The 25,728-nt window shown below is 49.4% G+C and overlaps 1 protein-coding gene across 1 annotated transcript in view; it reads left to right on the top strand.

The window, feature by feature from the left end:
• Positions 1-25,728, top strand: part of ANOS1 (anosmin 1) — a 186,618-nt gene that overhangs the window by 135,155 nt on the left and 25,735 nt on the right. Inside the window, exons 5-8 of the mRNA XM_055337416.1 lie at positions 21-205; positions 2,584-2,713; positions 15,077-15,282; positions 18,310-18,454. Of these exons, the coding sequence (XP_055193391.1) occupies positions 21-205; positions 2,584-2,713; positions 15,077-15,282; positions 18,310-18,454 (666 nt within the window). The remainder of the gene's footprint in view (positions 1-20; positions 206-2,583; positions 2,714-15,076; positions 15,283-18,309; positions 18,455-25,728) is intronic.

The following is a 25,728-nucleotide window of genomic DNA, read 5'->3' as shown; positions in this document are numbered from 1 at the left end:
TGGCCACGGTCCTGTTTCAGGTGTCCCCCTGAAGCCCAGGAAGGAGTTGCGATTTACAGAACTGCAGTCCGGACAGCTGGAGATTAAGTGGTCCTCGAAATTCAATATTTCCATTGAGCCCGTGATCTACGTGGTACAGAGAAGGTGGAATTACGGGATCCATCCTAGCGAGGATGATGCCACACAGTGGCAGACGGTAGCCCAGGTGAGTGCTTCCTGGACCCCCCCACCCCACCCCACTTCGGTGACATCTGTCTACCACCCACCCGCAGGTACAGAGTGAACTCGCCGTGCCTCAGCCCGAATACCTGGCTACCAAAATGACTTAGTCAGCCGTGGACGTCATAGCATGCGTGTCTGCAGAAGACATGTGTCTATGAGCTCTGTAGATGTGACCCGGTGCGACCAGTAACCTGAGTGTTGGCTTTCTTTGCTCAAAAGACATGTGCAAGGGAGATTTTCTGAGGGTTCACATTTATTTCCTCCAAGAAGTATATTTCCTTGAGATAAACCTAAAACCCACCCAAGTAGGAGAAATGCAACTGTGTCAGGACTAGCTCGTGACCCTGGATCATCTGAACCATTCCTGTTTCTCCTGCGTCGAAGCCTTCGCTCTACACAGGGACTGGGGTGGCGCAGTGAGATTCCTCTCTTGCACGGCTGTGGTGGGAGGGAGCCAGCAGCCTCTCAATCATTGCTAAGTGCTTCCTCCGTCCTGGTCAACTGATACCCCACTGGACGGCAGCACTCCCGGGGTTTATCTGAGCTCCGCTGCTTCCTCTGCTGTCTCGCTGATGAGAAAAGCAAAATATTTTCTTTCTTTTTAAGAGCTGTTAAATGGACTACCAGCTGTAAGAAACCTACACGGTTCTAGAGAAAGAACAAATTTTCAGTGTGAACCTGCCTCATGCCCTCAGCAACTGCAGTGCCTTTCCACATGTGTCTGCGGGCAGAAATTCTGACCTGACGTCCATCAGGTCGTGTTGCTCCGAGGACGAGATTCCCATTGTGCCTTTCAGTAAATACAAAATAAATTTCAGCGGGCAGGTGTTTGGACAGGGAATTTGGCTCTTTCCTTATAGTAGTATATCAAAGAAGATAAACACTAAAATAATTTAGAGACCCTGCCCCCCCACCCTAAGTAAATGAACAATTTGATGTACAAGAAACAAATTAGTGGCAAAAAACAAAACCAACCCTGGTCAAATAAATTTTGTAATTCTATTTCATACTTATTCTCTCAAAAAAAGTTTGCTTTCATAAAACATAAAGATGTCTGGCATACAGCCTGAAAGACTCTTTGATTTATGTGGTGTGCTTCCTTAATGGTATAATCTCACTTGTAAATTTTCCAAATTACTTAAAGACTTATGAAAGTAACTGACAATAAGATCAGCTCTTAAAAATAAAAAAAAGATCAGCTCTTTTATCCCTTCTCTTCTGGAGAGAGGAAAGATTTTCAATTAATCTTATTATCTTCGCTAATTCACGTCTTTGTCTTCTTCTCACCTTCCTTTCTTTGCTAAATGCTGTGGGAATCACACTGAGTTCGGTTTTTGTAAACCCAAGGCTAGTAAACGTTGACGTCCTTGCAAGAGTCCCCTCCTGTTCCACCAAATGAGGTAGAAAACCATGTTGGAGAGTCCAGAGCCTTCCCTTGTAGATAGTAAAGAAAAGGTGACACCCCTTTTCAAGAGGTTATTGGGGACTGGGGTGTGGGAGTTCCATCCTCCTGGCCTGCATTTGTCACTGGGCGCAGGCTGAGTCCGCAGTGGTCGTAGACGAGGTGCCATACGTGGCCTTGTGGCCCTTGTCATCGGTGCAGGCGATTGCGGGTCTGCCGCAGGGTGTCAGAGAAAGAGCCACACTTCCCCTCAGGCTGATGAAGGGGGAGAGCTTAGTCCTGCCTTGTGCCTCCAGCAGAAGAGGCAGCCCGTCTAGCACCTTCCCCAGTGTCCAGTGTTTTTCCCTTTGGACATTTTCTGGGACAGAGATATGTCAACACACCTCCCCTTGGAAGAACATGACCGGGACCTTGCAGGTCTTAACCCGATTTACACAAATAGGGAAGAGAGGCTTGGGTTCAGTGTAATTCTAGAAGTTGTTAGTACTTGTTAAAGCACATGGGTCCTCATAGCGACTTCCAAGACTGCATTTGGCAAGCACGCTAGAGAGGCATTTTCTTTCTATAATCGAAAGATGATTTCATTTTCTTGCCTATAATGTCATGATTAGCTCATGCGTATATTCGAATGCTCAGATGTGTAATTGAGGGATGAAACCCCTCGTGGCTTTAATGCTACATTAAATCACCAGACTTAAGTAGCCCAGGCACGTTCATCGCGTTGGCTCCAGAGATCTTTAACTGTTTTGGGGTGAAATCCCTAGGAGTGGAATGAAGCACTTAAAACGTCCTAGAAATTCCTCGAGCCCTGACAGCTTTTCTGCCAACCGTGCTCGATGGCCACACTCCTGCACAAGGGCACAGGGAGGCCAGGGCGGCGTTGGGCCGGCTGCCGACGTGGTGTGCTCTGAAGGCGGCCCGACCGACCCATCTCTCTGCCCTGTGACATTTCTCCTCAGACCACAGATGAGCGGGTCCAGCTGACCGACATACGACCCAGCAGGTGGTATCAGTTCCGAGTGGCAGCTGTCAATGTGCATGGCACCCGAGGCTTCACGGCCCCCAGCAAACACTTCCGCTCCTCCAAAGGTCAGTCCTGCTCTCCTGACCCCATGCTCTCCTTCCTCCCGGGAGCACCTGGGATGCAGAGCCTTGGTGTCCCCATGTTCATATTTATGGTTGGTCAGCAGGTGGCTTTGCCGTTCTTTGTGAACGGGGCCAGATGTGTGAGGATGTACGATTAAGAACATCCTTGGGCCTTTTACCTTCAAAACATCACCCGAGATGATATAATGGGGTTTCCTCCACTTTGAAGTGGTGGTTTCCCATCAGTCTTTGCCTCAAGATACTGTGGCATAGTCACCATTCAATTAAGTTTTGGAGAGAAGGGTTTAGTTTTAGCTACTTCAGATGGTGCAGTTTTTGAAACGGTGTTTGCATACAGTGTGCATTAATCTCTTATGCTTAAAAACATCCAGAATTGAAACCTTGAGTCACCTATGTCATTGCCATTATTTTGTTCATTTTTTTTAAAGATTTTATTTATTTATTCGTGAGAGAGAGACGCACACACAGAGGCAGAGACACAGGCAGAGGGAGGAGAAGCAGGCTCCATGCAGGGAGCCCAATGCGGGACTCAATCCCTGGACTCCAGGATCACGCCCTGGGCCGAAGGCAGACGCTCAACCACAGAACCACCCAGGTGTCCCTTGTTCCATTCTTATTTCATTTGCTATTAGGAAAGTCTCTGGGATCCAACAAATACTAATGATGTGACATCTCAGGTAAGTTTAGTGTGTGGTAGTGGCAGGATGGACCTGGGTTAGATGCCAGTAATGCCTCCATGTGTGTTTCTCCGGCTGTGCCTCCTTGGCTGTACACCTTCACCGCTCACTGTACATCTTCCACAAGATCCCGTTTCACAGATCGCGGCTAGTGAGCTGATTCACTTCCTAACCAACTATGGGAATGTTTGGAGTGGCTGCTATAACTTGTGATTTCTGTTGTGTGATTGGGGAAATGACTACGTCGCAGCCAGTCTGTGCATTTCTCTCGATGTAATATTGCCGCCTCTTTGTCTATGTCATCGTTGGTCTTAGAAGTGGAAATCTTGCAACCAAAATAAGTTAGTATTTGGATTCTGTTACACTGTATGCTGTACACTGTTAACTTTATTTTAAAAGACCTTTTAAGAAAGAAAGGGAAGCTGCATTTTTCCCTCCTTTGAGGCAAATCCACTAAGGAAGTTTAAAACTGCAATCATAGACATCAAACCTCATCTTGAGGCTGTGTCTCCAACTGGTCTGATGATTTAGAGAGGCAAAGGAAATAATTAACAGTGGGTTCAGAGGCAAGGATCAATAAGAGGCTTGAGAACTCTTCACCTTGGGTTTCATGGTTCAAATGCGATCCAGGCACGTCGAGGTCAAAATACGTTACCATCTGTGCGGTTGCCTGCAGGTTGCCTGGGCTGGTGCTTTCAGGTCAGGGCTGCAGATAGAGAGCAGCCGGTAGCAGCTTCCAGCCTTTGGAGACAGATGTGTGGAGTACCTTCAGTGGTTGGGTGGGATCTGGGCAGAGCTCTGCTGGCAGCCCCCAGTGCCAGCACCTCAGAGGCATCCATTCTGAGCATGTAGCCAGGCCATGCTGTCCCAGGATGCCTCCTGGATATCTGAGCACCTCAACAGTCTGCAATTCCATCTGCACCCCTGAGATTTAAATAGGCTTTCACTGAATGAGAATGCACCATGTTGGGGAGGCATGGCATTCACCATTAGACTGTTGTTCTCGTCTCTGATTTTCCAGACACACCCAACACTGAGCGTTGCAGACACCGTCCTTGCAGTTCTGGCAAGCCAGAAATGTCTGCCCAGAATTCATAGTAGATTCTACTCTTTTCCCAGTGACAATGCATCACAGAATTATGGAAATGTAACAGATCCACTAAATGGTTGAACACAATTCCTCTAGGATTTGTCTAAAGGACACTTGCCCATTTCCAAGATGGCACCACATCTTCCCTCACCTATTCAGATCTCCTCAAACGGAGAAATGTGCCTTAATGGGAAAATGGTTCGTAACAACCTTACTGAAATATAATTATCATACCATTAAATTCATTCCTCCTAAGTGTATAGTCCAGTCATTTGTACTATTTATGGAGGTGTGCATCACCATCGTCCACTTTTAGAACCCTCCAAGAGCCTCCATGCCTTACGGGGGAAACTTTAAAGTAGAAACAAAGTTAGTTTTGACTCTTCACCTTCTCATCACTCAAGTTTCATTCTCTTTTGTATTAAAGAAACATTTGTTGAGCTCCTATACGTGTCAGGCTCTGGTCTAGGCACAAGGGATAATAAATGAAGGAAAGGTGAAAAATGTGTGCTTTGGTGGAGCACACATACACACACTCTTCTGCCAATTGGGGTTTTGAGGAAACAGTAAACAAGGTTAATAAGTAAAATACTCTTGTAGGGTAGGGGTGACAGCTGATGTTTGGGGTAGTTTGGTTTTAGTTTTAGGGAGAGTGGACAGAGGTTTTGCAGAGAGAGAGAGGTGTCTATGTAAAGGAGGTGAATCAGCCTTGTACCAATTTGAAAGAAGAGCATTGCAGTTACAATGCTCTTCTGGAAATAGTTGGTGCAAAGGTCCTGTGGCAGGAGTGAACTTGCAGTGTTCATGGAACAGCAGAAGAGCCTGAGGGTTGGTTGAGCAGCAAAACAGGGCAGGGGAGCTGGAGATGAAGCCTGAGAAGCAGAAAGGAAGTGGGTTTGTTGGGTTTTCATAGCCATTGTAAAGAGCATGGATTTTACGCTCTGTTAGGTATGGGAGCAGCTGGGGGATGCAGAGCAAAGAACATGATGTGACTGAGATTTTAGTGGGGCCTCCCCAACTGTTGTGCAAAGAGGAGATGAGAGAGAGAGGAGGACAGAGAATCAGGGATGCTGGGGTCGTGGAGCTGGGGAGGGGGTCACTGCAACCTTCCTGATAGAAGATGATGGTCACTTGGATGCAGCGAGGAGGGACACAGCTGATGGCACCTGAGAAGGTGCCCGTGCCTCGCAGGAAATGCATAGGATACAGAGTGATTTCGGGATATGCAGAGTTCCAGAGGGGTAGTCGCTTCCCAGTCACTGGGATTGCTGTTTCAGGCCCCGTTCTGCAAACGGCCTTCTTCCTTCAGCAACAGCTGAAGGACATGCTGGTAAGGTCGCTGTTGAGAAGCATGAGTGGATAAGCTTTTTGAAGCCAAAGACACAAAAACAGCTTGGTTTTTACCTTAACATCCTCCCAGGAACGCACGAAGAATCTTACTCGGGGTGATGGAACCATTGTAAAACTGGGTGACGTGGGTTGCCCATCTCAGAAAATCCTAAAAGTCATCACATTGTTCATTTAATGTGAGTTTTACGACATACAATTTAAGTTCCCCTAAAGTCATTTAAACAATTTTACCCCCATTAAGACCCCTTTCTCCATTGATGAGATTGAGTAAGTGGGAAAGATGTGGCGCCATCGTACCAAGGGCCGAGCATCCTTTGGACAGGCCCTGGAGGCCGTCTGCAGCCACCGAGCCGAACTGTGCTGGCCCCGTGATTCCGAGGTGCATCTTCAGTGAACCCGCAGTAGAACCTGTTCTGAATTCTGCAGAAGCACTTGCGGTCTCGAGAGCGTGAGAGCCGCAGTCTAGAATGTTCCTCACGATGAGATGTACGGAAGTATGGATAGAGGGCGTATTTGTTAAAGCAGGAAATAGGACATTTTACCAGAGGCTGCTATGGTTCCAAAAACGGTGCATTTTCATTTAATAAAAGCCCATTTATTCCTGGTGTGCTCCAGAACTGAAACTGTACCGTTGTAAGTCCTCTAGTGGTTTAAAATGGCTTTGAGAAAGAATGATTGCCTCTAAAATAATAGTCTGTGCAAAGGGTAAGTAATTTCTAGTGTATTGGAGTTGGGTGGAGGGCCAGCCTCAGTAATTTAAGTCTGGGTCAAGGGAAAGGGGAAGGGATTTTTCTCCATCTACAATAAACACTTCTGAAAATAAAAGGAAAATTAAATAGAGAAAGAAAAAAAGAACTTAATAAAATGGGTTTCATTTATGCTTTCTGCCTGGTATTCATTGGCCATAATCCTGATTTTTGTGGAAAAGTCCAAATTCTTGTCATTCTCTTCTTAACGGTTATGTTTAAATACAGAATTACTGTGGTTTGCCAGAATGGATTGGCTATTGACTAAGTTAATTTCCTTTTAACTCCTGTCTTTTCCCATAACTAAACCCTAACCCCTCAGAATGATGATTTTTACAGAAAATTCTGAGTTATGCATAGATTGGTAACTCAGGTGAATCCTCCTCCCGGTGAATACCAGTCTTGTTGTTAGCCCCTCCCTATCTCCCCTGGAAGAGATGCATGATTATAAAATGGACAGAATCAATCAATAATTCCTCCTGGCAGCAGGAAGCTGCAAATAGCAGTTGGGATAATTTCTGTATTTACTTATTTAAATTTTCTACTATCTTCCCCCCAGTATTAAGATGGATAATTGGCTTCAAACCTAAAAATTAAAATTACAAATAATTCCGTATCCTAATATCTTTTTTTGTTTTTGTTTTGTTTTTTCTTTTTTGTTTTTTGTTTTTTGTTTTCTATGTTTTGTTTTGTCTCGTTATTTGGAGTAGAACTGGTAGTGCTTCTCCACAGAGAATTAGCTTCCTAGGTCGCTGCTAGGATGAAGCATCTTTCTAGCTCCCAAGCTGCCAGATTGTAGGGTCTACCCCAACTCTTCTATCCTGTTGCACGGAGAACAAACCATAGGAGGCGTGGTGTGTAGAACCCTGAGGTGTTGCTAGGCCTGTCTCGTGTGTGCACAAGGATGTGGGAACATGCCCTGTTAGCAGGTGACCCGGACACACAGACAGTTCCTACAGCCATGGGGCTTCCCCAGAGGTCCAGGCAAGTGAAAGCTTTGAGTGGGGGTGGCTTGCTTCAGAGGAAATCCAGGAAACCGGGTGGGTAGGAGGAGGAAAAGGTGCATTCTCATGTTGGTTGTCACCGGGGCAACCAGAACTCCTTCCTGTGAGGACACTGTCACGGGACTCCGGCTGTTTCCTGGCGGAAACATCTGTCCTGCATCTGTCCTGCACGTGGGCACAGCCTCCTGAGGGCCCAGGTGAAGGCTCAGGCGACAGGCTGGCACCTAGAAGTTGAACTGTGTGTCCTGAGATTGTACAGTTGCAGGAACTGGGGGGTCTACCGGGCTTTTGCTCCAGACCCATAGGATTCCTATTACGGGGGTATCTCGTACATTTTCAGTTGGGGTTTAAAATCAGTATATTAACAGTTCCATGGAAGGAATGCCCGCATTAGCAGGTTCCCGGTCTCCTTCCTGTGCCCGACGCCGGTGGTAGCCAGAGACAGGCATGCCTTTCAGCCTCACTTGGCTTCTCCCCTGATGCCACCCTATGCCAGCACCGGCAAGCGTCACGTTACGTAAGAAAGCCACCAATTTCTAACTGACAGTCCCCAGACTTGTGAGTAAACCACCAGGAGGGACAGTCGTACTTACAGAAAATGAAATTTTTGTGTTCCCTGCTATGTTTGCTTATCTTTTGCAGCAAATTGGTGTTTCACCTTGCCTTGAGCATGTCGGTATGAATCGAAGGGGCAAAAAATCTGTATGCTTCACGTGCCCAGTGTTGGAAGTATGTATGGCTAAGGCCTAGTATCTCTGCCAAAATGCTCTTTTACTAGCTTGCCGAACTTGGGAAAGAGTGCTTCTGCCCCTCGGCATGACTTCTGCGCCTCAACATGGATAGTGACAGAAGGAAGACTTCTAATTTTGTAGATGGTACAAAAGCAAAACCTGATTTTATTTTGATTTTTTTTTTTTTTTTTTTTTTTTTTTTTGCGTGTTGCCAAGAGCAAGCAGACATTTATTTGGATGTTTGCAGTTAGTCAATATCAGTTTAAGGTTCTGGAATAGCAAACACTAAAGGGAACTTAGAAGGAAAAATGTTAAAATACGCCTTCTATTGTCATTCAGCTAATGCATTATCTTTTAGTTATGATATTCATTTCCCTCCACATTCACATCTTTTCCTGCATCCTTCTGCTCTATTTTCCCATGTGTACAGGATGCATTTAAAAGAAAAATCAGGGCAGCCCAGGTGGGTCGGCGGTTTAGCGCTGCCTTTGGCCCAGAGTGTGATCCTGGAGACCCGGGATCTAGTTCCACGTCGGGCTCCCTGCATGAAGCCTGCTTCTCCCTCTGCCTGTGTCTCTGCCTCTCTCTCTCTCTCGTTCTCTCTCTCTCTCTCTCTGTCTCTCTGTCTCTCATGAATAAATAAAATCTTTTTAAAAAAGAAAGAAAGAAAAATCAGCAGACAGCATTGCTTTCCGAGCACCTGAGTATCACCCCGGATGTTATTCCAGGCATACCTTACAGAGTGTTAGTAAAAGGAGAACAGACATCACCGGGAGTAATAAAGTTCCCTGCTGCTCCGCGGGGACCCATGACTCTTTGCGGCTCCGCAGCTGCTCCGTGTGTGCCATTTCCACTGGGCACGACTCCCCGGTGCATGTGTCTTGAAACTATTTAAGAGTTGGAAACGTGCCTGCCGTGTAGCTTCTGCAGCTTTTCAGAGGCTCATGAGTTGTGTCTCTAGATACTGCAGGGTGATTTCTTTCCCTCTCTTTTTAAAAACAAAACAAAACAAAACAAAACAGAAAAAAAAAAAAAAACGAGGAAAGGAAAATGATCCTGACTGCTGAATCTGGAAAGGAAAAGAAAAGCCAAATATTAGGACCAACCTTTCAATTTGGTTTTCGGTTGCAAAATGCATGAGTGCTTTTACCATTGCTTTAAAAATGTAACTCCACTTGATCACTCTTACTTAGCTTAAGAGATATTTCTGTAGTGTGTGTCAGTGGGAGGTTTGATCTCTGGATACCATTTGGGGAAATCAAGTAAGTAATAAAAGTAACATCTATTTTCTTAGAACATATGTTGTTCCTCTATATCTGCAAGTCTGAGTATATATGTGTATGTGCATATGATTACTTATCATCTCTTTTTTGCTGATAAGCACGCTACCATTCACTTGTGGCATTACCTACCAAAGGTTAAAGAAAGAATGAAACCTTAAATCTCTATGCGAAACCCAAATGTTCCACCTTCCGTGGCTGGAAGCATCACATGTGATCGTGAATAAAAGGAACTGTTTTTGTCCAACACTAACATTAGATAAATTCATGCTAAAGGATTAATACAGCTTGAACTGGAAAGTGTATGTAAGTAGAAAAAGCTACCACAGCCTTCCTCTGCCGGTTATCTTTGGAAGAGTGCTTCCTTCTGCTTTCGGAGATGGGTTTCTGCAGATAATTGGGGAGAACACAGAGGGAGTAGAAAGCAGCAGAAAGGGAATCAAGGTGGAGGAGAAATCCTCTGATTTAAGCTTCAGAGGGAGGGCTTGGAGAGCATTGGTCTTGTGATAAGACTCTGACCTTTCACTCTCTGCTCTAGAACGTAAATCTCCCACGCTCAATCTCCTCACCTGTAAAATGGCAACAAAAGTCCAACATTTACTCCACAAAGTATAACCATGCCTTGATAACATTAGAGATCGTGCTCATGTCATGTTTCAAAAGCTAATGGTAGTGCTGCTTTTGAAAGACTGGCTCAGGGGTTGGCAGTGTATGGCCCGTGGTCCAAATTTGGCTTGCTGCCTGCTTTACAGATAAAGTTTTATTGGCACACAGCTCATTTGTTGGCATATTTTCCATGGTGGCTTTTGAGCTACAGTTGCAGAGTTAGGTAGCTGCCACCAAGCTTGTATGGTCTGCAAATCCTGAAGTGTTCACTCTCTGCCCCTGACTCAAAAACCTTGTCAGTTCCTGCACTAGGTTATTAAAAGATGAACATGTTGCCCACGCAAAAGCTTTCCGTGTTTTCTTTTTGTAGGTACACTGGCCCATAGTAGCGATGGATGTGTAACATAGGTAGAGATGAGGGCCGCCTGGGTGGCTCAGCGGTTGAGCATCTGCCTTTGGCTCAGGGCATGATCCCGGAGTCCCAGGATCGAGTCTCACATCGGGCTTCCTGTATGGAATCTGCTTCTCCCTCTGCCTGTGTCTCTGCCTCTCTCTTTTTGTCTCTCATGAATAAATAAATAAAATCTTTAAAAAAAAGACATAGGTAGAGACGAGGCATGTGTGGACGTGTATTTTGGAGCCTTGACAATGCCCTCTTTCTGCCCTCCTTTCCATTCTCCCGACTCTACTGCCCCCCATTACTTCAATGACCTTGGACAAGTTGCTTTACCTCTCTAACCCAAAGCATTTACCAGTTTTTTTTTTTAAGTGCCAAGTAAATAAATGATAGAATGCGTTAGGGCTTTATTAAAATGTAGAGTCTTTATATATATATTTTTTTTCACATGCAGATTTCCAAGTAGACATTTCAAAATTTGAATGCAATTAAGACACCATGCAAACGAAAAGAAAAGATTCTGTGTGATTCAGCAAAGGGAATATATTTTCCTTTGCAATGGAACGAACCATCACACAAAGCAGGGAATGGCTTGACTATGGGAATTTTAGGATTGAAAATGAAATCCTTCAGATTAGACAGATGGGATAGGCTGCTGCCTCTCACCTGACGTCCACAGCAAATAAATGGAGAAATGAATATTTGGTTGATAGAGGAGAATCAGGGCAGTAACCAGAAAGTCTCTGCAATTGCCTTTTGCTTCATAACTGAACAGTGATTATTTGGGGGCATCTCATCCTGGTAATGGAAGTACACCATCTTGATAGCGTAAATTGTTGAGAATAATGTAAAGGTAATGTCAGATAATGTAAAGCAAAAATTACTAATTCACATATTTGAAAGCATTATTTCCTCATACGTTGTTCTCAGGAATTATGTTGTTGTGTGTTTCATAATGTTCCAAAAAGGAGATGACGTTATTCTGGATTTTGATCACATCCAAGTTATGACCAAGTTTTCTGGGGCAGTGAGTAAGAATATACTGAATGGAGTAGATGAAGACACTGGTGAAATACCTAATATTATTACACTTGGATTTCTTGAGAAGAGGAGATGATTTTGAGCTCTTCCCCGTGCACCTAGAATAACTTGAGAATTCACGTAACTTTATTTTCTGTACACAGACTTTCAGGTGCATCACTGAAAACATGTACAGCTGTGATCGTCTTTACATATTGAAATTATTTTCTTGTCTTGAAGTGATGATTAGCCTGCAAACTAGTTTCCCTCTCCAAAAACTCTGTAGCTCCTTTTTCTAGGTTACAGATGGAGTCATACAATAGAGGAAGGAGGGTTGCTTTGAGTCTCTTATTTCAAGCCAGAAAGAGCCCCCCTTTGGTTTTGCAGTTCCCTTTATGGTCTTGTCACGATTCACCCATTTCAGTTGATGGGGTCAGAAACTGGAACTGAAATATCAGATTAAAGTCGACATTTAGGAAAACTGTCGTCCATTCACCTATTCATTTAGCATCTATTTCCTGAGTGCCTACCATGTGCTGGGCACTCTTCTCAATGCTGGGAATACAGAAGTGAACAAAACAAAACAAAAAAATCTTCCTCCTCTCATGGAGCTTTCATTATTGAGGGTAGAGCCAGATAGCAAATAAAGTACATAATAAGTGAGTTAACTGGTCATAAGGCTGTGGAGAACAAGGAAGCAGGAGAAATCATGGTGAAAACTTTCTCGGGCAGGAGGAAAGAGCTGGTAGCTATTTTGAATGGGGTGGCATCTGGTAGACCCACAGCAGGTGAGGCACCCGCCATGGGGAGCTCTGGGGGCAAGCGCGTAGGCAGACCATGGGAAAGAGCCTGGTGGTTGTCCTCTCCACGGCCTAGTACGGGAATGATGGGACTTGAGCAGAAGGCCTGGTGGGCCTGGGAAAGCATTTGGGAGAGAACGCGAGGCCCCAATCTGCAGGACGTCTGGGGGACTGCTAATGCTTGAACTCTGAGCCGGGAAGCTTCAAGCGGGAGCGACAGGACCCGGTGTGGGCAGTACGGGGTCGTCCCCCCTCCCCCCGCCGTACTGGGGAGAGGCTCCCGGAGGCCCCAGCACTGGGGAGGGTTGAGGGGAGGCCTTTGCCATACTGGGGGAAAGGTGGCAGTGCCTCGGTGCAGGGCGCTGGTGGGGTAAAACGTGGTTGACCGTGGATGCGCTGAAGTCCGCGCCAACAGGTGTTGCTGAAGGGCTACGAGGGACGCGTGTGACCTCGGGCTTCCGTCTGGCTGAGTGGAAGGAAGGGGCTCCCTTGAACACATGCATCTGAGAGTCAGCAGAACAAAGCCCTTGGGTAAAGCTGTGACCAGACCAGACCCCCAGAAAGTGCGAGGACACGAGGGAGAAGAGCCCCTGAGTGCAGGGGCTGGGTGGTGCCCTGCGCAGAGACGGTGGCGTGGGGTGAGCCAGAGGGGGAGGCCGAGAAGGAGCCGCACTGGGAGCACAGGGAGATGGAGCAGAGTCGTGTCAGGTGGAGGAGGCCGTGACTCAGAGGGCAGGCGGGCCCAGCAGTGTCCCTGCGTCCACGTGCATGATCGGAGTGGGGCTCCCCGGCGGTTCCGCGGGGCTTCCCAGGCCCAGGGTGAGGCAAACCAGCGTTTTCCAGCTTATCCAGAACCCAGGGGTGGTCACACCTCTTGCTTTGTTGCCACCAGGTGCAGTGCTTTTCAAGTTCCGGCCTGCAGCTAGATCATCTGCTTCAGAATTACGTGTGTTTTACATAGAAAATATTTTACATAAAACCTATAAATACATATTTATGCAAATATATAATTTTTTAAAATTTTTTTATGATAGTCATACAGAGGGAGAGAGAGGCAGAGACACAGGCAGAGGGAGAAGCAGGCTCCATGCACCGGGAGCCCGACGTGGGACTCGATCCCGGGTCTCCAGGATCGTGCCCTGGGCCAAAGGCAGGCGCCACACCACTGCGCCACCCAGGGATCCCAAATATATAAAATTTATACATCTAGGGGCCCCACGGGGACTCACTGAGTCAGCGTACCCCAGTGTATGTCTCGGGTGCTCCCAGAAGTTTCCTGAAGTTGACTGTCTCAGGACCACCTGATCAACAGTATCACGAACTGTGCTTTGGGTTAGCCACTCACCTGAAAAAGTGACTACGAAATGTTCTCATTTTTAAAAATTGAGCAACCAGACCTGCACTCCTTCCTTACATATCCAAGAAAAGCAAGAGATTTTTAAAAGTGATTCATGTTTTCATCATCTGCAAACCACGAACAATCTCGACAGTAAAAACACGGGTATTTTTCCCTTGGTCTGCTTCATTTCTATCAAGTTAGCTATAACCTCTTTCCACTTCTGATGCAGATGGTATTATAAATATTTGAATTATTGACAGCATTTTTCTGGGAAAGCGTCTTCAAAACGAAACCATCTGTAAATAATTTGTGGTGAGCGGCATCTACACTTGCTCACTTTATGGCAGAGAATGAAGGAAAGGCCGTCTAGCTCATGCATGTTTAGTCATCTTCATATATATATATATATATATATATATATATATATATATAGAGAGAGAGAGAGAGAGAGAGAGAGAGATTTGTAGAGTAATAATTCCAGAGCCTAGTCTGTCTCTTGACAGCTGAGAAGGTTTTTGGTTTATGTGACAAGCCAGAAATGGTGAAATTACAAAAATGGATGTCATCCGTATGCCATCCAATTTGCAATGTAGAGTAAGAAAAAAAAATGCTTTATTTTTGCTGATCTCCGTGTTTCACTCTTCCTGAAGCAAGGATCAAAAGCTACACGACCAGTAAGTTGAAAACAATTACTCGGGTGAGCTGGATTTCTTTCTTTTTCTGCCCAGAGTTTTCAAAGCCAGGTCTACCCTGCTGACCTTTTTAATGCCAACCATCCTAAATGGAATCCTACCATGTTTGTTTGTTTTTTCAAAAAATATTTTATTTATTTGAGAGAGAGCATATGTGAGCGGGGAGGGGCAGGAGAGGGAGAAATACTCTCAAGCAGACTTCGTGCTGAGTGCAGAGCCCAAGTTGGGCTGGATCTCATGATTGTAGGATCAGGCCCTGAGCCAAAACCGAGAGTTTGGCTTAACTGACACAGGTGCTCCCAATTTTACATGTTTTATAAAAATATATCAATTGTGGTACAGTGAAAATTTATCTGGGTTATAGTGGTATATAGAGCTTTCTGGATTACAAATGTGGCCCAAACAAATCTATCTTCCTGTTTTGTGCCCTGTATTTTCATTTGAGGCTTACAGAAGGGACTATATTTGTTTTCAGCTTCTCTACATGTAAAGGGCAGTGCTCATGTGTTGACAGTGTAGTTACTAGACATCCAAGGACATGGCTTTTGTTGTCACCTTGAGTATATGTCACCATATATTTGAGTATATGGTGTGTCTTTCTCCTGGATTTCAGATCCATCCGCACCCCCAGCTCCGGCCAACCTCCGACTTGCAAATTCCACCGTAAACAGTGACAACACTGTGACCGTGGCTATTGTTTGGGATCTCCCTGAGGAACCAGACATCCCCGTGCATCACTACAAGGTGTTTTGGAGCTGGACGGTCAACAGCAAATCCCTCGTCCCAACAAAAAAGAAGCGGAGAAAGACTACGGATGGGGTAAGTGGGTACGAGAAGCAAGAGTGGAGTCTTCTTGCAAAGTGTATTTGAACTCAAGGCCGCAGATCCCAGGGGTGGCCTCTGGTGAGCTAAGAGAAGGAATGGGTGAAGGAAAACTTCCCATCCCTCTCACTTGCGCTGAGGAAGTGCAGAGAATGGAGGGCCATTCCAGAAGTTTTGCCTTTGACATTTTAGGTGAAAATAGCTGCAGGTAGCCCGTTGACCTACTCATCTCCAAATGGCAGGCACGATGCCAGAAAGGAGAGGAACAGAAATCATTTTTGTCTTGATGCCCGGTCATAGAAAATCACGTAATTCAAAATGTCCCTAGCATCTAGATCTTCTTCTTTGGTTTTGGTTGAGATCCTTGTAAATCAGTGAGCAATGTTCATGGCTTTTCTGTCGCAGGGGATTTCCTTCTGTAAGCTAATCAGCTTAGAAAATGCATGTTTGACAATATATTGCTCTCATTGATTAAAAGAACTTGGAATGGTTTATTTTCCAGATGCCAAGAAATAAAGTCTTCACTGAACCATTTTCTGAAATGAGATTGCTATGATCGTGAACATTTGGCATTGTATGAATTTCTTAGTGCACAAAAAGAAGTTACTCGGTTTCTTTTATTGTTGTTAGAAAACTTACATAAACAACTTCCCCCTAATTTATAAAGCTGAATTCCATAAAAAAATAAATATTTGAAGATGTCTTACAAAAAGGATGGTAAGCCTTTTTTTTTTTTTTTTTTTGGCAGTGAAGATTCTAATTTCTGTGCCATTTCGAATTCTAAAACATGTCTCCAAAAGTCTGTAACCTTGATATTTAGCTGATGCCTATTTTGGTTTTATTTTTAAGAAACTTTCTGACATTTCCATCTTTTATTTTTAAGGACTTCACCATAAGTGATAATTGGCAATGCGTGGTTGGCACATAGGAAGATTTAAAGGAGCTTAAGTTGTGGGACCCATAAGGGGTAGGAAGCAAAATGGTAATAGTGCCTGCACACCACACACACACACACATACATGCACATACATGCACATACATGCACACACATACACCATCAATCAGCAAACAGCATCATGGGTTACTAGGAAACTGCAATGTATTTCTTTCCGGTGTCAATTAGATAAATAAAATGTGAACTGCAAAGTTGATTGACACCATTAATAGGACAGGGTAGCCAAAATTGTAGGTCACTATTTAAATTTTTGGATCCACCATAGGCAAGCTGTAGGTCATGTGGATCACTAAATTCTCAATGTTAAAATCTCACCAGTTGAGATTAGGATTAGAAACTGGAGAAATTGGGCAGCCCAGGTGGCTCAGCAGTTTAGCGCTGCCTGCAGCCCGGGGCGTGATCCTGGAGACCCCGGATTAAGTCCCACGTCAGGCTCCCTGCATGGAGCCTGGTTCTCCCTCTGCCTGTGTCTCTGCCTCTCTCTCTCTCTGTCTGTCTCCTATGAAAAAATACATAAAATCTTAAAAAAAAAAAAAAAACAAAACTGGAGAAATCCAAGAGAACATGAGAAATTATAAAATTTTCTTTTTAGGGATCAGTGAGTCCCCATTTACTAAGAGATTTACTAATATCCTTGGTAAATAGGAGAGAGGGGATCTTCAAGGAGATGCTTTTTCAAAAGTAAGTTTTCTTTTAGTTTGGAGACAGCAGTTTGGGGAGAGTGATAAACAATCCAACAGGAAACCCTAAGTAAAAGCGAGGATTGGTAGTTTATGCAAACACACTACAGGTTAAAGGATGTAAAACGTCCACCAGGAGACCCCAAGAGGGTTTTACGCCGGCGGCACCCGGTGCAGAGCACTGTCCCTGCCTCCCCTTGAAGACCCAACCATGGCCTGGAGTCTGCCTCTCTCTGACTTGTGGTTGTGCTGTCAGCCTTCCAGAGCCAAACAGCCGGAGATGGCCGCATTCTGATCGTTCATCCCTCAAAAGCCCGAATCCCATAGCGGCGCCATCCAGAATTTACAGTGAGCCTTATGGTCGTGTTTCTAGAATGCCCATGGAAAGCATGTTCTCGCGCCGAAAAGAGATCTCACAAGGCCCGAGAGTGTGATCAGAATGTTGGTAACAGGTGACGGTGGAATTGAAACACAGGAGTTCCTTAGGTGTTGCAGTGCCAGTGGGACACTCCCTGTCCCGTGTCACTGTCAGTACCACCCCGTAGTTTCTGGGCAAGCCTTACAGCCATCACATGCACAACAGTTTGACAAATGTCTGAAATCGAAGACACCCAACTTTATTTTTCTTCATTACAAGTTCCTGCAGGGGAGTTTCCTAAGCTGGTTTCCCGTAACCCTAGAAAAAGCACCTGACTCAGGGTTATCAGACGTGTGCTCCTGTCTTGAGGCCACCATCAGACACCTGGCTTGCTCTGATGTGTCACTGGATCTCTCAGCCTGTAGTAGAATCCTGTCTGGCCTCCAGCCATTAGGCAAAGAGGTCGTTTTGACTTGCTTCACTTAATGCTGCACGTCACACACAGAAACCTGGATGAGTGCTTGACACTAACAATAACGATGACCAAAAAAAAATCTTAAGACATTTTCTTAGGATGATTCTCCTCTCTACTTTTGATTGAAATTTACTCATATGACATTTAAAAGAAATATTTCAAATATGCAGTTAATGCCAATTCATAATTTTTCCAAGTATGTGCCAACAAGAGCTCGGTCAGTTTACGACCAACGCATCTCTCCTCTGTGAGATGGTGTCTAGAATGGGAGGGGACGGAATTACTCAGTTGTATAGTATCGGGGAGGATCCAGTCATTGGATGAGGAACAGGCTCCAAAAAATATGTGTGGTCATTCTATAAAATGTATTTTGATGCATGGTAAAAGAGGATTTTCGGATCCTAAAGACGAAGAGAATTGTGTGATCTTAGAAAACTGAGGGCAGAGCCAAGTAGGGGTTGACATGCCGCTGCATGAGGACCGTGTGGCTTTGTGATGAAGAGGAGAGGCAGGGCAGGCGTGTAACGGGTGTGGTGATTTTTGTCTTCCTCTGCAGTCCCAGAATTCGGTGATCCTGGACAGACTCCAGCCAGACTCCAGCTACACCGTAGAGCTGCAGGCCGTGGCGTACTGGGGGCAGACGCGCCTGAAGGGGGCCAAGGCCTCCCTGCACTTCACGCCGGCGCACACCGCCAGCCACAGTAAGTGCCGAGTCCTTGTCCTCCGGTGGGTGGTAAAGCTGGGGCTCGGGTAGTAAAGCTGGGGGCTCGCCTGAAAGAGAGAGACAGAGAGAGAGACAGAGAGCGAGCGTGAGCCTTTCCCCAGCAGTCGTGACCTGGGAGATGCTGGCCGTGAGCCTCCAGTGCTGGGTGAGATGACCTCTGGAACTACTGTGTGTCACACACTTTCACCTTTCAATTTTTTATCTGTTGAATATGCACTACTTTGGTGTCATAATGGAAGTTTAACAAGAAAACTTCCCACTCCTGCACATGGGGCAGGGGACACACCCGTTCTAACTGGCATTCCACAGTGGTCCCAGTCACTTCTGGAAAGGCTACTTCATATTCCATGGAGTTAATTATTCCCATATTGATTTCCCTTGTCTCCAGTTTTCCTAAACTAGTATGTTTGCCGCAGACCGTGCAAAGCAAAAGGAGGGTCTTTACATGGCACCCCCATCTGAGCCAGAAAATAAGTTGCTTTCTTGTTCTTGGCTTTGTTCACAAGAGGGGCCGGGCCGGTGAGAGCCGCAGAGGAGAAGCGCCTGGCGAGGCTTCCGGAACGGGGCAGATGAAAGGAGCGTGTGATGTTGATTCCCTAGGAGGAGAGCCCCGTGGTGTCTGCCTTTCATCAGGGCCCGGTGCGGAGGGTAGAGCAATGGGCTCGAAGCTTGTCTGAATTTAGGAAAGGCGAGCCTCGCTCTGCAGACTTAGGCGCAGGCATTGCTTGTAATTATCTTGTACCACCTGCAAAAAATAGGGTCGGAATGAGCAGGTCTGTTTGAAATGACGCGTTCAAAAACGTTCCAGAAACAGAGCTTCTTACCTGCTTGAGAAACCGTCTCTTTGGAGATTAAATGTATTTGAAACAGTCTTCTCTTTCTCTGCATAACTCTGGGCATGATACAACTGTTACCGAAAAATTCTCATGCAAAAAAAATTTTTTTTAACTTTTCTGTATGTTTAGAAACTTAGACTGATTTTTCAATCCTGTCATCCATCCGTCCGTCAACCTGATATGTATGGCTATGAATTATGCCAGCATGTGTCTAATATGGGGGGATACTTACTGTGTTACTCTTATACTATGAACACGCCGCACTACATAGTGTGCATATGTACTGTGTAGCCCAAGTATACACGATCTAGTCCATTTGCACGTATATTTGTGTGTATGTGCATATACATGGACACATGCACATACATACACAACATACACAAATAGATGTGCATATGCACACATACACATAAGCATGCATATGCATGCACGGTACAGGGTGCATATGCATGCATGCACACACATGTACACGGATACACAGGCACATGCATGTACACATGTACAGGATGCGTAAGCAGGCACACACATGTACACAGATGCACATGCACGCATGCACACGTGTGCAGGATGCATAAGGATGCACACCTATGTACACATACCCATGCACACGTATACGTACACAGAGACACCTGCATATGCACGCAGGCACATGGACGCACACCCTTTGCAACACTGGATGCACTGTGATCTCTGCCTAATGTGGAGTGTGGACGATGAACGTGTAGACGCGATCACACAAGCAGTAGTCCGCCGCGGAGGCAGCAGCAGGTGAGGTGGCGGTGCGGCCCGAGAGCCCGGAGCAGCGAGGCCTCGGCGGACGCAGGGCACGGCGCGAGCCCACGCGAGTGTGGAGTGTGCGGCAGGCTCCGCCCCTCAGCGTCAGCGCGGCTGGCTCCGGGGCCTCGGGCCTCCAGGTGCTGCGGCTCCTCGGGCTCCTCGCTCGTCACCAAGGCGGCCGTGTGCACCGGCACGTGCCGCGGGCCCCAGTGGCCGCCGTGCTCCGGCCGTTCGCAGGTTCCCCGCGCGCGCCGTGAGAGGGCCTCCTGAGGGGCGTGTGTCTGCGCTCCTGCTCAGCCTCGCCCTCGCCCTCGCCCTCGCCCTTCGGGGACGGCCGCAAACCACGTCCCTGCCCCGTCACCACCTGCTGTGGGATTGCAGACGCCCGGCACAGCCCCGAACCCCGAACCCCGAACCCCGAACGGGAGGCAGAGCTGCGGACCTCGGCCTGCCACGGTGGTGGCGGCGGCGCACGGAGCCGCTGCTCCTGGTACCCCCCCGGGGGGCTCCTGCTCCTGCTCCTCCCGCCCTCGTTGCCGCGTGTCCCTGACCGGCCGCTGGCTCCTGGCCCCGCCCACCCCTGGCCCTGCCGCCTCGTAGGCCCCGCCCTCCCCGGCCCCGCCCACTCCTGGCCTCGCTGGTCGTGGGCCGTCCCACTCATGATCCCCCCTGACCACGGTCCCTCCCCCCCATGGTTCCCCCCTAATCCTGGTTCCGCCTACTCATGCTCTCATGGCCCCTCCGGATCGTGGTTCCTCCCACTCATGCGTCCCGGGTACTCATGGACTCACTTCCTCATGGTCCCTCCCGTTTTTGGTTCCTCTGGCACATGGTTTCCCCTAATCATGGTTCCGCCTACTCATGTTCTCTCCCCCTTGGTCCCTTCTGCCCCTGGTTCCGACCACTCACGGTCCGCCCCGCTCATGATCCCTCCTGCTCATGATCTTCCCGGACGGTGGTTCCGCCTCCTGTTTGCTCCTTCTCATGATCCCTCCCGCCCTTGATCTTCCCGCCCCTGGTCCCTCCCACTCATGGTTCCCCATACTCATGATTCCACCTCATGTTTTCACTTCCTCATGGTCCCTCCCCCTCATAGTTCCTACCGCTCATGCTTCCCCCCAATCATGGTTCTGCCTATTCATGTTCTCCTCCCAAGGTCCCTCCTGCTCTTGGTTCCCCCCACTCGTGGTTCCGCCTACTCATGTACTCACTTCCTCATGGCTTCTCAGGCCCCTGGTCCCTCCTGCACATGGTTCCACCTACTCATGTTCTCTCCTCATGCTCCCTCCCGCCCTTGGTCCTCCCGCTCATGGTTCCCCATACTCATGGTCCCACCTCATGTTCTCACTTCCTCATGATCCCTCTCCCTCATAGTCCCTCCAGCTCATGGTTCCCCCTTAATCATGCTTCCGCCTACTCATGTACTCATTCTTCATGTTCCCTCCCGCCCCTCTTCCCTCTCGCTCGTGGTCTCTCCCACTCATGGTTCCACGCCCTCATGGTCCTTCCCGTCCTTGGTCCCTCCCGCTCATGGTTCCCCCCTAATCATGGTTCCACCCAGTCATGTTCTCTGGTGCCTCCCGCCCCTGGTCCCGACTGTTCATGGTCTGTCCCGCTCATCCTTCCAGACCATGGTTCTGCCTCCTGTTTGCTCCTCCTCATGGCCCCTCCTGCCCTTGGTCCTCCCGTTCAGGGTCCCTCCCGCCACTGGTCTCTGTCGCTCATGGTTCCCCATACTCATGGTTCCACCTCATGTTCTCACTTCCTCATGGTCCCTCCCCCTAATGGTTCCCCCCTAATCATGGTTCTGCCTACTCATGTTCTCTCCTCCCAGGGTCCCTCCCACTCTTGGCTCCCCCCTACTCATGGTTCCGCCTACTCACTTACTCACTTCTTCATGGTCCCTCCTGCACATGGTTCCCCCCCAATCATGGTTACGCCTACTCATGCTCTCTCCTCCTCATGGTCCCTCCCACTCATGGTCCTTCCTGCCCCTGTTCGCTCGCTCGTGGCCTCTCCCACTCATGGTTCCCCCTAATCATGGTCCCACTCACTCATGTTCTCTCCTCCTCATGGTCCCTCCCGCCCCCGGTCCTGACCGCTCCTTGTCCCTCTCGCTCGTGATCTCTCCCACTCATGGTGCTTCCCGCCCCTGGTCCTTCCCGCTCATGATTTCGTCCTACTCATGGTTCTGCTCAGTCATGTTCTCTGGAGCCTCCCGCCCCTGGTCCCTCCTACTCATGGTTCCCCCTATTCATGGTTCCAGCCAGTCATGTTCTCTGGTCCCCCCCCCCACCCGCTCGTGCTCCCTCCCGCCCCGGTCCCTCCTACTCATGGTTCCACCTAATCACGGTTCCACCCACTTATGTTCTCTCTTCCTCATGGTCCCTCTGCCCCTGATCCCGCCCTCCTGGTCCTTCCTTGTCATTGTCCTGGGACCCTACCGACGGTCTGTCCTGTGCCTGGTCCCTCCTGCCCTTGGTCCCTCCCGCTCATGGTTCCCCCCACTCATGGTTCCACCTCCTCTTGGCCCCTCCCGCTCATGGTTCCCCCCACTCATGGTTCCACCTCCTCATGGCCCCTCCCGCCCCTGGTCCTCCCGCTCATGGTTCCCCCCACTCATGGTTCCACCTCCTCAAGGCCCCTCCCGACCCTGGTCCTCCCGCTCATGGTTCCCCCCACTCATGGTTCCACCTCCTCATGGCCCCTCCCGCCCCTGGTCCTCCCGCTCATGGTTCCCCCGCAGTCATGGTTTCGCCCAGTCAGTTCTCTCCTCATGGTCCATCCCGCTCATGGTTCCCCCCACCTCATGGTTGCACCTCCTCAAGGCCCCTCCCGCCCCTGTTCCCTCCCGCTCATGGTTCCCCCCACCTCATGGTTCCACCTCCTTATGGCCCCTCCCGCCCCTGGTCCTCTCGCTCATGGTTCCCCCCCCTCATGGTTGCACCTCCTCATGGTTCCACCTCCTTATGGCCCCTCCCGCCCCTGGTCCTCTCGCTCATGGTTCCCCCCACTTATGGTTCCGGCCAGTCACATTCTCTCCTCCTCATGGTCCCTCCCGCTCATGGTTCCACCTCCTCATGGCCCCTCCCGCCCCTGGTCCTCCCGCTCATGGTTCCCCCGCACTCATGGTTCCGCCCAGTCAGTTCTCTCCTCATGGTCCGTCCCGCTCATGGTTCCCCCCACCTCATGGTTGCACCTCCTCAAGGCCCCTCCCGCCCCTGTTCCCTCCCGCTCATGGTTCCCCCCACCTCATGGTTCCACCTCCTTATGGCCCCTCCCGCCCCTGGTCCTCTCGCTCATGGTTCCCCCCACTTATGGTTCCGGCCAGTCACATTCTCTCCTCCTCATGGTCCCTCCCGCTCATGGTTCCACCTCCTCATGGCCCCTCCCGCCCCTGGTCCTCCCGCTCATGGTTCCCCCGCACTCATGGTTCCGCCCAGTCAGTTCTCTCCTCATGGTCCGTCCCGCTCATGGTTCCCCCCACCTCATGGTTGCACCTCCTCAAGGCCCCTCCTGCCCCTGGTCCCTCCCACTCATGGTTCCCCCCTCATGGTTCCACCTCCTCACGGCCCCTCCCGCCCCTGGTCCCCCCCCCCGGTCCCGCCCCCCCCATTGTCCCGGGACCATGGACGCCCGTCCTGCACCTGGTCCCACGCGGACGGAGCTGCTGCGGGGCTGTGCAGCCCGCGTCGGGCTTTGTTGCAGGGCCTCGGCCCAGAAGCGCGTGGGGTCGGTGGGGCGGCCGCGGCCGAGCGTGGCGCCGCGTGTAGGGGAGGAGCGTGGAGCTGCGTCGCGGCTGAAGCCGAGTGCAGGGCGGCCTCGTCCCTTCAGAGGCGGCCACGGGTCCCCTGGCCGGAGCCCGGGTCGCTGCTCTGTAACGCCAGGCAGACGCGTCCGTCCTTCTGCCCCCGCGGCCCCTCCCGAGGCCGGAGACCCGCCCCTGCCCGCCGGGGAAGACCGTGTCCAGGGGGCAGGCGGGCGCGGGCCTTGGCCCTGCTGCAGACGCTCGGGCACCGCCAGCCGCCCGCAGCTCCCCGTCGGCCCGGTGCTGAGCACGAGCGGCACCTTCTGCTCCGTCATCTTTGAACGTCGCACGATGTCTCATCCGATCGATGGAGTCAGGGCAGCGGGCGCTGGGGGCTCAGCGGTGGGGCGTCTGCCTCCGGCTCAGGCCTCAGGCCGTGGTCCCGGCGCGGCGCAGCGCGGGGGATCGAGTCCCCTGCCGGGCCCCCTGCTCCGCGGGGAGTCGGCCTCTCCCTGCCTCTGCCCCTGCTTGCGCTCTCCCCCTCCCACACTCTCTTTCTCTTTCGAATGCACAAATAAAATCTTTTTTTAGAAGGAAACAACACTTACACCTGAGGGCCACTGGAGTCAGGTCAGCCGAAGCCTCTCACGTGGCTTCACGGAGGTGATGGAGGGAGCTGACGCCCTTTGGGCCCCGGCTGTGCTGGGAAGACTCGGGCTTCGCAGCGGATTAGGCCCCGCGGACCTGCGCGTTGTCAGGCTCTCCGGTGCCGGCGCTGGGCTGCGGTCTCATCAGAGCAGCCGCTGGACTCTTAAATTTTTTTTTTTTATTTATTTATGATAGAGAGAGAGAGGCAGAGACACAGGAGGAGGGAGAAGCAGGCTCCATGCACGGGGAGCCCGACGTGGGACTCGATCCCGGGTCTCCAGGATCGCGCCCTGGGCCAAAGGCAGGCGCCAAACCGCTGCGCCACCGGGGATCCCCAGCCGCTCGCCTCTTACACGGACCTGCGCATTGTCAGGCTCTCAGGTGCCGGCACTGGGCTGCGGTCTCATCAGAGCAGCCGCTCGCCTCTTACACGACGCTGTGTATTCATCAGGGACCAACCAGAAGTAAACGATCACAGCTTTGTCGTGCAAGCAAAGGACATGACCTTTTAGGGGCAAGAGGGGGATGCCCGCCAGCATGTGAATCACTTTCTGAATTACGTTTCTCCAGGCCTGCAGGCTCCTCAGCGTCTCTGCAGCCACAGGCCGAACGTTCATCACGTTCTATAAAAGCGTCCCTCGAAGGCCGAGGGTCGTAACAGCCTTGGCTGCAATGGCAGCTTGGTTTTCTGGAGGTTGGAGGAGCATCTGCAGGGCTGTCGCAGGGCCGATGCTTCACGTTGCCGCCTGCACCTTGGGCGCTCCTCGAGCTCTGCAGACTGCACTTGGCGCACAGACAGATACGCGCAGAACCTCTTGATCTATAAAGTTTATCACTTTTGACATTTGGAACAATAGCGTACTCACTGCGTTCTCTTACCTTCGGGAGTTTATTGCACATTTATTTACCACTCAAAGTGCAGGGCTCCCCCTTACTGCGAGGGCCCCGCTCCTAGGCCTGAGGCCCGAGCCCCTCTGTCCTTTCCATGTGGCGAGCGTCTGCAGCGCTACACGTTCATGCATTTCAGCCCTGACACACAGAAAACTACATCCGACGTGTATGGAATGAAAAATAGTTTCTGCGGGACATCCCAGGAAGTAGGAAGATAAAATTCGCATAGAGATTAGACGTAGTATCTAAACCTTATCTTGAGTATCCGCAGGCGAATTCTCAAAACCACAGATCTTTCAAGGGATTATTGGAAGCACACGTGGGCTTGTGAAAATCTCAGTCCTTAGGTAG

The sequence above is a fragment of the Nyctereutes procyonoides genome, unplaced genomic scaffold (genome assembly GCF_905146905.1).
Source record: "Nyctereutes procyonoides isolate TBG_1078 unplaced genomic scaffold, NYPRO_anot_genome, whole genome shotgun sequence".
NCBI lineage: Eukaryota > Metazoa > Chordata > Mammalia > Carnivora > Canidae > Nyctereutes > Nyctereutes procyonoides.
This window is presented reverse-complemented; position numbering and strand designations above follow the sequence as displayed.